This window comes from Danio aesculapii, chromosome 13 (assembly GCF_903798145.1).
Source record: "Danio aesculapii chromosome 13, fDanAes4.1, whole genome shotgun sequence".
NCBI classification, from domain to species: Eukaryota; Metazoa; Chordata; class Actinopteri; order Cypriniformes; family Danionidae; genus Danio; species Danio aesculapii.
This window is the reverse complement of record NC_079447.1, coordinates 34,273,716-34,288,758: the sequence shown is the minus strand read 5'-3', so window position 1 is coordinate 34,288,758 and position 15,043 is coordinate 34,273,716. Positions and strand designations below refer to the sequence as shown.

The 15,043-nt window shown below is 34.6% G+C and overlaps 1 protein-coding gene across 1 annotated transcript in view; it reads right to left on the bottom strand.

Moving 5' to 3' along the window:
* kiaa1109 (KIAA1109 ortholog) overlaps positions 1 to 15,043 on the bottom strand; it is a 213,017-nt gene that overhangs the window by 88,696 nt on the left and 109,278 nt on the right. The window contains 10 exon segments of the mRNA XM_056470418.1: positions 973 to 1,207; positions 4,621 to 4,773; positions 4,900 to 5,050; positions 7,444 to 7,595; positions 7,672 to 7,883; positions 12,653 to 12,689; positions 12,691 to 12,875; positions 13,428 to 13,458; positions 13,460 to 13,502; positions 13,504 to 13,611. Coding sequence (XP_056326393.1) covers positions 973 to 1,207; positions 4,621 to 4,773; positions 4,900 to 5,050; positions 7,444 to 7,595; positions 7,672 to 7,883; positions 12,653 to 12,689; positions 12,691 to 12,875; positions 13,428 to 13,458; positions 13,460 to 13,502; positions 13,504 to 13,611 — 1,307 coding nt within the window.

Genomic DNA, 15,043 nt, shown 5'->3' with positions numbered 1-15,043 from the left:
CCAGACCTAAACTATACTGTATATGTTAATAGTTGTTTGGTTTTCAACAGTAGACCAATCACAACAGATAGCATCATCTGACCAATCAGAGCACAGTAGGGCCTCAAAAAGGAGGTGTTTAGAAAAGACTGAAAAGAGCTGATGTGGTAATCAATAGATACATATAATGCAGAATTTATTGTCAGACAAGTCTGAATTTTTTTGTGAAACAGTATTGACGATCAATATTAGACACACTTGAATCAAAAACACCTCAAGAGAACATTCGTAACACTTCAATTACAGAGTGTGACATAAAAAATAAACAAACATCTGGTTTATTTAGAATGAAGTGTCTTATTTAGCTTTAATATTGCCTGATGAACAAAGGAGAGTTTTAATTTGACTGTTAAATCTTGGAACTCTGTACTTCTGGTTTGATGATAATACAAAATTGCATTTTACAAAAAGAAGCACACGAAAGAGCAAAGAACACAAATGACTCTGTGATTTAGTTTGAAGGCAGATGAAACAGTGCTGACAATTTTCAATGGATCTGACAAACAGATGAAACACTGTGCCATGAATAATCCAATAAAAAAGGCTATTCTACTGATATAGCCATGGATTTACAGTAGGCTGCCAAAAATGCTAAGTTTTATAAATATTTATTGCTATAAATACTCAGATACTCAAATTTGTAAAATGTTCATGTCTAATGTGTGTTTGTCATATTCTGAGAAATTTAAAGTTGCTTCTACAACTTTCACATAGGAGTAAAATCCCCATTTACTTGAAATTTGGATAAAACAGAGATTTGACATCATAAATATCGACTGATCTGATAATTTTTTTTTATGTTTTATGTGTTTTTGTATGTAAACGTATTGTAGAAGACTTCCAAAACTGAATTAGAAACCTTTAAAATGCATACTAGTGGCACTTTAAATCTGTTTGTGTCAGTGAAAGGATGTAAAGTTTTGATTGAATTACCAGCATCAAACTCAAACTCTGCTCCATCAGCACTGGTGTCACTCTGCAAGGCGGCTCCACAGTCCAGGCCCGGGGTCTGTACAGGCTCCACGGGCTCCTGCTCTTTGGGTTTAGGAAGCTGCTGTGGCAAACCAACCGCCTTAAAGCCCTGAGTCACAACGATGAATTTCATCCACTGACGAGCAAGTGCCACCAAACCTTTCCTCAGGGTCACCAGAGCAGGCAGTCCATCATTCTGACAAGATGAAAATGAATAAGCAGTTACAGTTTAGTAAAGAATATTTAATGAGTAATGCACCCCAAATTAATTTTTATTCCACTATTACAGTTAGTTACAGACACACATGAATTTATTGCACTACATTTTTCATATTGTCATTAACTACAACAGTCATGAAGAAGTTGCTCTGAATCTGGAGGTTATGTAAGGAGAATCAACCAATCAGAAAATTGCAATTGTATAGAGTGATTTACCTCACCACTTTTTCAGAGACTCTAGTTTCAAATGTATTTTTTTCCCATTCATATTTTACTGTAAAGATTTTAAGAGTCCTCAAGTCTTTGTTAGTCCTTTTAAGGTGAGTCATTTCACTCGGTGGCCATCTTTGAAACACCTCTCAGGCATTATGCTCGGTCATTCTGTTTGAATGGGGAAACATCAAATTCTCCAAAACAACTTGCCAGGCTTAGGATTACATTTCATGTTACGAATAACCAATAGAATTAAACAACAACTGTCTATTTAGATTAATTTCTAAATGTTCGTATCACACAAAATCTGTAGAAACTCACTTCTGGTCAGAGCCCCTCCACCGGAGAATTGTCATTCTATAGTGATCGCTGATTGGCTACTGTACTAGAAGGCAGGCTTTATTACCCATATAGCAATCGCTGATTGGCTCCTCTACTAGAAGGCGGGATTCATTCGCCATAGTATACGAGTGATAGGTCTTGTGTATTCTATAGTCTTCGACTGTATGCCATTACAAAATCAGCACGCTTAATGTTGGTTTTCTTTAAAAATTAACAATCTTCACTGCCTAAATGATATACTCTATAAAGTGGGTCACAAAAAGTACAAGAAGCACTGCATTAAATAAAAATTTTCAATGCCATGTCTTTACAGCATTTAAATAGATTTTACTTCAATATTTCCAATAGGGTTTCTGCGCTAGCCTGCTGATCCTGACGACACGTTTGAGTAAACGACTTTTCATCTCGGTTTACGTTTCAATAACCAAATTAATGCTAAAGTCAACTTAACTGATTATATTGTAATAACATCACGACATCGATGCTTTAAAAGGAACTGTAAAATTGAAAGTCACATTAACCATTGTGTATCTGTATGGGAAGAAACACTAGCTCTGCATATGCCCTACTGTCTTCTTGGTGAATCACAACACCAGAAACTTTTTATTTGGGGCCAAAATATCAATAACAACAAATTTCACAATTGAAAAAAAATTAATAAATAAACAAAAAAGCAGCTTTGGTAAGGGAATACAATCCCATAAATAATGCAAATGGGGAAAAATATATATTGTTGGAGAAACAGACCTATTCATTGAATGTTGGTTCTTTTCATAGAAATGTATACAAATACATATTTTAAGCTAATTTGAATGAATACGTTACAAAAATACGATATGGTTGAGCGTTGGGCTAACAACCCACCTCATAAAAATCTAGATGTTATGAAACACCAACATGCTGCAGCTAAATATCAACATCGATATAAATGACCATGGGAGTAAGTAAGATTTACAGTAGACTACACTTTTACTGTAATTTACAGAAGAAACCCACTTAAATGTTTTACAGTGTAACAGTAGATTATATACCAACGTTTGTTTTTGTCAGATATATTCAGAACAAGAATAATTTGATTAAATATTAAAAGACTATGTAAGAACAGTAGTGTAAAGTAACAAATTACAAATACTCAAACTACTGAAATTGAGAAGTTTTTCTCAGAAATTGCCATTTTCTAAGTAGTTTTAAAGATGTGTACTTTTACTTTCCCTTGTGTAAATTTTTAGTGCAGTATCAGTACTTTTACTCCACTACTCTCCTTTAACCTGCAGTTACTACTTAATTTTTTTCCCGTCTATGGGGATTAGAAAAATCAGTCCTGTGATTCCTGTCCAATCAAATCACACATAGAAAGTAAATTGCCTCATAATGAACTACCTCAGGAGATGGGCACTTTATAATTGCAGCAAACTATTTGGAACTGTTAAAAGTGTCCAAGAAGATGTCCAAAATGTTTACATGCATTGACCCAGAGACTGTTTAGATGCATGTCACTGATGAGAAGATGACAGATGTTTACTGTATGATGACCGAAATGGCCTTAAACACCCAGCAGGCACAAGGTGCCAACATGACGTCAGATTGATGTTGTACCCCAACGCCATGGGGATGTTGCACTTTGTTTGGAAATAAAAATCGGGTTGACATGAGAACCCATTGTCAGGCTGACATCAATGTCCAACGGACAACCTAAAATCAACGTTTACTGATGTTACAGCTTCACGTTGTATGGACGTTATCACTATGACGTCTATCAGATATTGGATTTTGGATGCCATACCTGATGAATAAATGTCAGTATTTGACATCAATATGACGTTCGTTTAAGATATTGGCTCAGCGTTGGATTTGGGTCACTTTCTAACAACCTAAAATCAACCAAATATCAACGTCTTTGCCACTGTTATTGGACAAAATAATGTTGTCCTTAGACGCTGGCTAGACATTTAATTTTGGTCACCTGACATCAAATCCTAAATCTAACCTAATATTAACGTCTTATGATGTTGTGTGCCTGCTGGGCAATAACTAAACGCACTACAGAATGTTACGTTTACACACACCCACAAATTACATGTAAATGCATCAGCTTTTTACAGCGTAATACTCGAGTATGTTTGAAATGGCTACTTTTTACTCATACTTTGACTAATATTCACAACAGATACTTTTACTGTACTCACACTACATTTTTAGGCAAGTAATGGTACTCTTACTTAAGTGTGATTTTTCAGTACTCTTTATACCACTGTTTAGAAATCAAAGTAAAGCCCTAAAATACTAACTGATGGTCAATTTAAGTCTTTATACTTAATGCCATTATCCTTCAAACCACTACGTTTTACCTATTTATCAGCAATAAGTTAGTCAAAATTTAAAACATTTTAATGATCACATGTAATGTAATATATTTTTAAATTTACAGTTCAGAATGACAATGTTCTTTCACACTTACATAAACAAATATTTTATGCTGAATGACGACGGAACATTATTTCATCCATATTTTGACATTTTATTTTCCCAAAAGTTAATTGAAACAATAATGAAGTGGACACTTAAGCTTTATATGCAAATAAAAACATATATAAAGTAATTTGATGAGGAATCAAAAAAACAAAAACTGCATATGAATTCCAACTCAATTCTGTCATTTGCAGTGCTTCATATGAGTGGACGGAGCTAAAAAAATCTTTAGCTAACTGCAACTCTTTAATTGATAGAATATTCTCTACAGAATCATGGGTAATGTAGTTTTCAACGAATCATTTTTCCCCTCCAGAACCTAATTACTGCAGTCTATAAGAAAACACACACGCCTAACAAACTTACCATGGTGGCCTCTTCAATGATGCTATAATCCGCCTGCTGCAGGTAGCGATGTAGAATATTACACAGTAAGCAGGATGGGTTTTCGTGAAGATACCGGGCTCGCTTTGTAACACGGTTATACTTGCTGCGAAACGGAATGTGAATACTCTTTTTCTGTTGGATTAAAGCACACACACACAACACACCGCATTATCAGCTAAACCAAGTGCTCAATTCTGCTGAAGTACATTGTGCTCCAATCCAGGAACATCTAACAGTGTCAGTATTGAGAAGTCTGACCTCCAGAGCCTCGGTCATTATGCAGCCCATGACCGCACACACTCGCAACGTGGCCTCCATGTCCAGTTTCTCGAGAGAGGATTTCAGCTGGTCAATGGGAACCAACCAGGCACCGACTGCAGGGGTCGCAGTGCTCAAGAGATTGAGCTGCCTGAAGACATATTTCGACAACACAGACCTCATTACACACTCAAACTCTGATCTACAATTCCCTTTGAAGCAGATAAAAGGCTTTGTAGCCAAGTAGAGATGATATCCAGTGTATGTTATAGGCCAATCTACTGGTGTAGGCCAATCAGCCAACTATGGCCAACAGGTCATTTTTTTGCAGAAGTGGTCATTTTATTTAGTTTCACTCTTGTTAATGGGCACATTAGCTCATGTGTTTTTGATTACTGTAATATAAACAACTGTAAAAGAATTGTATATTGAAATTTTGTTTACATCTTATTAAAAATGATAAAATCTTGTATACAGTGGTCACTTGCTATAACGCGGTTCACTTTTCACAGCCTCGCGGATTTTTTCGTACGATTTGACATGCTTTTTTTCTACATGCGTCATAATTGGCTGTAGATTATTGTAAATCAATCTCCTCTGTGTCGTGTCTCCTGTACAGTAAAGAACGCGTTCAGCTTGCCAAATTTACATAAATCTTCTATCGCTAGCAGTGTGACTCTGAAGTGCTGTACTGTACGCTTGCAAGTTTTCTCCCCATAATGTCGAGGAAACGTCCTGCATCGTCAAAGGCACCTGTAGTAGCAGTAGAGGAAGATGCTAACCATCGCACAAAAAGTTGGACTTCTGGACATGCTAAAGGAAGGTAAAAGTTACGCGGCTGTAGGGTGTTATTATGGAATAAATAAACGAAGATCAAACGGGTTTGATCTTTGGTTTCATTCTATAATACTAGACTTATTTTTCTATGAAGGTTTATACGTTAAGAGTGTTTAAACAAGAGAGAAAAGTGTAAAATGTTAATACCTGTCTGAGAAAAGTGCAGTGCTTCCCACGCATAGACTTTACTTGGGCGGGCCAACCAAGTAAATTTAGTGACATGTTTTTTTTTTACTATTATTATCATCCTTTTACACTTTTTTTAATATTCGGCCAACACAAACAAACATCCGCGAGCAATTAAGTAGTGGAAACTCTTCTCTGCATTACCTGTTCCATACTGCTCATTCTGTTTGCGCAAGGCAATGCACAGACAGTCTCACGTGCTTTGCAGACCCACAGAGACCCGCATCTTTTTGTGTCCAGCCAGGGTTTCTAAATCTATTAAAATGTCCAGGATTTGGTTTTGTTTTTGTTTTCTAAGCTGTCGTTAATTTTATGCGCACAGCCACGAGAGAGAGACACATTAAATAATTAATTTTTGAATATAAACGACTCAGAAAAACTTTACTAAATACTAGGAGAGGATGAAATTACATCTAAATTGGCTAGAAAAAATTTTGTACACCCTTGGAAATAGGTAATCAACTCATTCGTCTTATTTAAATAATCTACACATTTTATTCTTGTAATTATTATAATTTTTAGAGATATTGCCTGTTTTTATTCCTTTTTCTGTCATTTATATCTCATTTGCTTTATATTTTATTAATTTGATGATGTCAATATATCACATATTTTATTCACATCTAAAATGCTTTGGCAATACTGTACTAAATGCCATGCCAACAAAGCAACCTAAACTTGAATGAGAGATAGAGAGAAGCAGATATGACCTGTCAGTTGCTGCACATGGCTCCCGAATAGCATAAAAGAGAAATAGTGGATTTATTTCAACAGATATTTTTAACTTTAACCCATTAAAAAGAAAAAAGTTTAAAAGATATAATAATTAAACTTGTGTTAAAAATCTAATTATGTTCTGTTTGTCACATATAGTTAACTATTTATGTGATATGGGTAAAAGTTAAACCGGCTACCACCACAAGTATATTTGTAAACCAGTGGGAAGCACTGAAAGTGTATAAAGTGTGTAGTAAAGGGTTTTACAGCCTTAAAACATCTATAATAATTGTAAAAAATAAAGCTGACTACTTCATTAATTTCACTTATTGTAGGTTATTTTTTGAAAGTAACTCCCGCGAACAACGGGGGACCACTGTATACGAATGGTTACTCTGCTTTAAAATACACAAGTAATAGATAAATAAAGAAATATGAATTATTATTAAGCCATATTATCTCTCAACTTCAGAGGACTACTTAAAATGATTATTTTCTCTGAATTTACTAGATTGAGCATGTGTAAAATTAATGTTTTATTCTAAAAAAGGTCTGATGAATTTATTTTGAATAAAAACATTGTAATTTAAAGCATTTACTCAAGAAAACGTTTTCCCCCTGTTGATGTATAACTCTTCTGAAGTTAAACATCTGTATTTTGTGGTCTAAAATTTAATATTAACACTTCTAAAAACTGCAATTAAAACAAGTCAGTTAAAATTCTGTTTCTTAGGATTGTATGTTACTAAAATCTAAAATACAAATTGCCAATGATTAGGAAACTGTGTGCATTTACAGATGTACCTGGACATAACTGGAGCATGAGATCGAATGTTGGTCGGCGCAGCAAAACTGAACCAGATCTCCTTTATAGTGAGCTTCATGCTGCTGGAGTCTGGAGGAGGAGGCAGGAGCGGCAGATCCTTCTTCAGATCATCTGACTCCACTCCCTCATCCTGCACGAGGGACAAACAGTGTAAGAAACAAATACTCAAAAAAATTATTAATTATGAAGGCACATTATATGAACACCTGCTCGTCAGAGTCTGAATTGTTGTTAGGTTCAGATGCAGGGCTCTGTGCGTCATTGGGTAGGTTATCATCGGATACATCAGTGCTGTAGCCACTTCCGGTCTGAGAACCGCTGGAATCGTTTGATTTGGAGACTCCATCCCTGACGCCGCTGTCAGCACCACCCATCACCCCAAATGCACTGTAGAGAACAGCTCCTGACTGACGCCCACCTGAGGAAAGACACGCATATCTTCATTTACAATTGCTTTAAAGTGATCATTTATGCTCAATTCAGAATCACAGCTCTATATCAAGTTTATACAATCTGATTCTTCCCTATACTTTGCCCTCTCTTTCTTAGTTTAAGCATCAATGGGAGAAAGAACTTGGACTTGGTTTGGATCAGAAATAGTGGGAAATGGCTGCTGAGAGGGTTAATTCCTCTTCTTCCTGTGCCAGACTGTGTCTGATTCAATTTAAGGTTCTCCATAAAATTCACCTAACGAATGTCAAATTAAGTAAGCTATTCCCAGGCATGGATGTTTATTGTAATAGGTGTTCTATGGCTCCTGCTGATCATACCCACGTGTTTTTTTTTTCTTGTCCAAAGTTGGAACATTTTTGGAGGTCTTTCTTTGATACTTTTTCTACAATTTTCAACATTTCCCTTGAACCATGCCCTTTGATTGCTATTTTTGGTGCTTTGTTGGATAACCTTTCAAATAAGAATGCTAATGTTCTAGCCTTTGCGTCACTGATAGCCCGGAGATGGATTTTATTACACTGATAGTCTTCTAAACCTCCTCCCACTGTCTCATGGTTAGAAGATTTGATGTCTTTTCTATATATTGAAACAAGTTTACAATAAGAGGTTCCACTGAAAAATTTTATAAAAACTGGGATGCTCTAATTAATTTTGTCAAGAATACAAGACACCTCTTTGCTGATTTATATGATTTATTTTTTTTCAAGAACGATCTCTGCCCTTTTTATTAATGTGTGCGTGTGTTATTTATATTTTATGTATATTTATTTAGTTGCTTTGACAGTTGTTGTATGTGCTAATGTTGTTGTGTGTGTTTTATTGGTTTTTTTTTAAATATATTATGTATTTTTTGTAATTCTCCTCCTTGAGGGTGGAATGGGAGACTGAGGGTTTTTAAATGTTCTTGTTTACCCTTAGTTATTATAAGTGTTATTTATTGATATCGTGGTACTTTTTGTAGACTGCACAAAAACAAATACAATAAAAAGTGGTCAATTATTTATTTATTTATTTAATTGTTTAACCTGGAATATCCCATTGAGATACAATATCTCTTCTACAAGGGAGTCCTGTCAAGACAAGCAGCATAGGACAAAATTATTATATATATATATAGATATATATATATATATATATATATAATATAGATATATAGATATATAGATATAGAGAGAGAGAGAGAGAGAGAGAGAGAGAGAGAGAGATGAGAGAGAGAGAGAGAGAGAGAGTAATCAATCAAAGAAATAAACTAATAAATAAATCAATAAATTTGATGATAATAATAATAAATAACATGTCACAACACATAGACACACAAAAAATAGTTATAAACCATAGTCAATTGTTAAAACGTGCATTGTTCTAAACGGACTGTCTTTAAAATATTTTTAATATAGCGACAGGATGGTACGGATTTCATATGTAGTATACAGGTACCTTGAAGCTCATTCCATAGATTTAGAGCACACTTAGGGAATGCAGATCGACCTAACTCTGTGTGAATGGCATCTTAAGTAACAGTATATCTGCTAATCTGGTATTGTAAGTATTTGAACAGTACTCCAACAAATTTGATATATACTGTGTTAATTTACAAACTAAAGCTTTAAAAATGAAACTAAACATGTTGTTTTCTCCTTAACTGTAATGAGGTCCATTCTGTCATTTTATATAAACTACAGTGATGTGTGCGCGTACTTGAACCAGTGACAAATCTTAAGGCACTATGATAAACAATATCCAATTTTTTACAAACATTCAGAGGTGCGTGCATATAAAGTATATCACCGTAATCTAGTACTGATAGAATTGTACTCTCAACTAAACGTTTTCGAGCTGTGAAGGATAAACATTTTTTTAAACGAAAATGAAAACCTAATGTTTGTCATAAACTGCCTTTTGTTTTATTTGTACTGTTCTATATTGTAGGCCACTTACTGTATAATGTCATCATAATTTTTACATTAAAAAAACACTTATTTGGAATAGGATATGTGGACATTTAATTTAGAATAGGATATGTTCTATTCTGTTTTATTGTGCTTTCACACCTATAGATTGTTTTGTTCTGAAAAAGGAATTAAAATTGTTACAATGCTGCTTTTTGTTCTTTGTGTGGTTTGCTTTTACAAAGTTTCTAAACGGACCAAAATAGTTCAAACAAGTCACATTTGAGTAAACTCTTCTCACATTGGGCAGAGTTCCACGGTTTATTTTTCAAAGTTTCACAAATTCTGTACAGCTGTCATTTTTTTAAATTATGATGATGGGCAATAAGACATTACAAGGGAAAAGGTGTGCTTTAATTTGGAATGGTGACACTCACAGACATCTTCACCAAATATAAATCAGAGAGGTAAGACTTTCTCAAATACATAGCCTCACTTTAGTTGTCGAGGCTTGTAAAAACCTATTAATCTATTAATCGTTCAATCTTTGCCCATCATTTTTTAATGATGTTTAATTAGTTATTTTAAAATAAGAATAAGACATTTAATAACTTTTGTTTTCATTATTAATTATGAGCCTAAAAACAGCTAGAATTATGCATTATAGGCTTTACATTATAGAGAGAAATAACAGATGAAGCAAGACTGAAGCCAGATCATGAAGCAGATCAATATTGATCTTTCTTTCTAGGTGTCAATGCAGAAATGAACAAAACAATAGGCCTAATACAAAATATTATAAGGTCAAAATATGTAAAAAATACCAGATAGTAATTTTGGTCAATTGTCCTAATGGATAAACATCTCTGGTTAATAGTTCAGCATGCTTTCACTTTCATTTTCGACATGAACGCACGACATGAAACGCACATTTACCAGTAGCAATGACATCCTATCCTACTCATAATTATATGGCTATTACATAACCATAATACACTGTGATATAGCTGCTCCGTTAGTTGTTGGTCGTATTGCTTTCTAAACAGGGTATATGCAGGAATCCTAAAGGAAATTTTAATACGTTTTTTAAGACTTTTTAAAGACCCTCTTAGAATATTTTTAGAACTCATCGCCACTTTAAGTTCTAATCAGCATCAAACTTTTAACTTGATAAACAGTTGTTAGTAAACAGTTGTAGTTAAATAAATCAATGGAGCACAGCCATGCAACAGAACTCAATTAAGCTCGGAAGAAACAAAGCTTAAAGCATAAATTACGTGGTTGTTATCAAGCGCCTGTTTAAACTCGTTTTCTCCAACCAGGAGTATGCAAACTTGCATTGTCCCATTTGCCGTCTGTTTCGCTCTATTGGTTCCAATACATGCGGAGACATCACCTTCCCGCGTTTGTCGCACATAAGGAACATCACCTGGACTAAGGAGCTTGGCCAGACGCACCTCGGTCCAAACTAATCGCGGGATCGAGCATGCCGTTGTTAATATTAGGAGGAAAACAAATATATTTATGCTTTTTTGGAGTCAAACACTTTGGACAACGCCTTTTGAACAAAATGAAGTCCTCTTGTAAAGACGCGATTAGACTTTTTAATACCTTTTAAGGGCCCCTAATTTTCTCCTAATGATTTATATCAATTTTAATACTTTAAGATCTCGCGGACACCCTGCTTACGACAATCATCCGCTCGCCAGAGTTTGTTCCAACCAAGGACGAGGCCCACCTTGTTCAAAGCGATATCAGACTGATTGTTTGGTGCGGATCCTGAGCACTGATTGCGGGGTTTACATTGTGTCCAAAAGAACGACCTCCTAAAGGGCAAATTTGCCTAGGTTTTAAAAAATGTTTAGGGTGTGAAAGCACCCTAATCACGTTTATAAAAGAACTTCCCTCTTTGCAAATTGTGGGTTCTCTTCTCTGCAGTGGAAGTCATCATAGTTGGGTAACTTGGAGAACAGTGAATGCAAATAATTATTTTTTTTTTATAACAGAATTTTGTAAATAATAACTAAGGAAAAAACTATTAATGACCCCAGAAAAGTGTGAGGCAGATGAGTAAGCCAGAACAGATACAAAATCAAATTTTGTATAGACACAACATTAGAAAGACCTCATTAAGCGTTTTCTGTTTTTTTGGTAAGTTTTTTTTAATCAAAATGTTAAAAACCTTTGAGGATTAAGATACCGATGTCAAGTGAAAAAGGGTCTATTGTTGAGGCAGATGCTGAAAAAGCCCTCTCGTGTGATTGGTTAAAAGTTTTGCACATTTAACCATTTTTCAAATGCTAAAGGACAGTTGTGCAAATTGATGCATGTGTTTTTAAAGTGTGGATGGACGCTGCTGTGATTTCTGTTGAAAGTACTTATGAAAAGATTAAGACACTTAATACCTTCCTGAAGAAAACTGCTCTAAGGTAAAACTAAATGAATTGTTAAATGATATTCTCTTGACAAATGAAAGTTTTAAAACCTTCAACAAGTATAGAAACGTTTTGCGTTAGCAGAGCAAAAGAAAAAAATAAACAAATAAAATAAAATAAATAAATAAATAAAAAGAGTAGAAGTGGATGGTGATCTCTGTAAAGGCGGAGTTAACCCAGACTATTACATACTAAAGAAGCAAATTCACAACCTGTCGCTTTTGGCAGACTGGCTTCAATACAAGCTATTTTTAGACAAACAAGAAGATTTGAGATCTGAGACTTACAAGACGTTTGTACCGAACAACGACCTCAAATATGGCAAAATATAAAAGGAGTTTTGATTTCTCAGTTTAATAACCACTTTTATACCAGCTGAAGTAATTTGATCGTTTTCTTGAGTGTGATACCTTTGACAGTGAGGTTCTCGATCCCACATTCAAACATTAATCCATCCCCATTTCTCAGGACTGGTCCCCAAGCGAGAATGGTCAGGAGTGTGTTCCGGCATGTGTTCAGTGGAGATGGAGGGCTCAGTCTCATCCACCAACACGAAGTCATCAATTTCCTCCAAGCTGAAGAGGACCTTGGACTTCTCAAAAGGAATGGCAGTGATAGCACAAGCTCCAATATCTGTAATACAAATATTGCATAAATATGGATATAATTATACTCCAAAAAGCATTTAAAAAATGTTCTAATATATCACAACACAATTAATTCTTCAATTAAATCTTCCTGGGGGCCATTATAAAGCGCACCACGGAGCTATTTTAGCAGCTCTAAATTTTAGTCTGCAAGATCTTCACTTGGTTTACAATGAATTTCAGCTTTAAAACATTCTTCAGCTCTCGTAGACAAGAACACAAAGTCACAACAAGTTTTTTTATATTAATTTATGCCTAATCTAGTGCCAAAAAGTGTATTCTCAACATATCAACAAAACTTTTCCATCTATTCATGTTAAAGTAGGTGTTATTTGTGGGAAGCCATTGAAGAATATATCATAGCTTTAGCTACATAGGTTTGTGAACCAAGTAGGACTGAATTTACTTGTTTCACAATCGCTCCAATTATCATGCATTTTGAAAAAGTAGACCCTCAACATTCTCAAAACAGCTATATCACAGACTGCAGGTGTGAGAAACATACATATGGGTATAAATCTGAGTGTATGCGTGATACCTGATGAGTCCAGGCCACGGAGTTGGCTGTGGTATGCGGTGTATGTTGAGTCTGGCTGCAATCTCTTTGCCTTCTCGATCCCGGCGTAGAACGGAGAGAACCGCTGGACTGAGGTGCCATTTTAGATGCAGATGAAAACTTCTCCATCATAACAGAGGGTTTTTCGGTGTCCTCCACTATACCCCTACAACATCACACATTAACAGTCAGAGCAATACAAAGTAACAAAATCACATATTCAAAAGGAGTAATGTGCAACACAAATCCTGAAAATGTTGCAATTAAATTCAAGATGCGTGTTCTCTTTCATTTTTATATCGTCATAAGTAGAAAGAAAATATTGCAGTGTTTCTACTTATAACTTGAACGTATTTTGAAAATATAATCGAATTTTTTGAGTTTGTCGGTTGCAACATGCTCCAAAAAAGTCGAGACAGAGATAAAAGTGGTTATAGAATCTCCGAATGAAACAACCTACAATAGGAGGGGAACTAACATTATGTAAAGGATTTTGTGGTGGGTATAAAAGGAGTATCTCAGGCTTTCCAAGCAAAGCTCGATCACAGCTCATTATTTTTTCTCACAGAGAATTGTAAAACAAATGAAAAGTCACATATCATAAAGGAACAGTTAGTGAAGTCTCACAAATGAAACTTCTGTCATCCTTTACTCACCCTTGACTTGTTCCAAACCATTTTTTAAATTTGTTTTATCAAACACAAAGAAGATAATTTGAAGAATGTTGAGAACCTGTAACCATTGACTTCTATTCTTCAAGTCAATGGTTACCAGCTTCCAACATACTTCAAAATATCTTCTTTTTTGTTCAACAGAAGAATAAATAATTTCAACTGGTTTACTGGTGGAACAGTCAAGGGTAAACGACAACTACATTTTCATTTAATATTTGGGTGAACTATCTCTTTAATGCAAAAAATCGAAAATAAATATAAATAATTTCAACAACTAACATGTTAGATATTGTAAAGTATATAATCAGTGCAGGAACCTCATTTGAATATGCATTGCAGCCCTCGAAAATCGCAATGCATGAAAAATCTCATCACGTCTGCTGCTGCATCAAGAAATGCAGCTGGGCAAAAGTCTTAATGTTAATTTTATTACTAGTACCCTCAATATTCCAAAAATAAACACGTGTAATATGAAGAAAAAGATGATGTTGCAGTAAACATGCCTCTGCCCAAACTTTGTTTTTCTTTTACAATTCAATTCAATTTAAACAATTCAAGTAAAGCAAAAAAAATAAAAAATTAAAGTAAAAAAAAATAGAAATAGAAAAATTTAAAAGCGAAAAAAAAAAAACAAGACGAGCAAAACAAATAATCTAAAAGGGAAAAAAAGCACAGGAAATAAGACGAATAATTTTAAAAACAGTATTTCAGCCACATCATTAAAAAAAACTAAATAATTTTCAGATTACTGCACCTTTCTCTTTAATTAGATCATAATATTATCAATGACACAATTATATTTAACATGTCTCTGCCCAAACTTTGTGCATTGCAACCATTGAAATCAAATATGAAATTTTATATTAGGAGAATTTGGTCAGTGATACATCTTTTCTTTGTACTTTGGTCAATTATAGAGCTGTC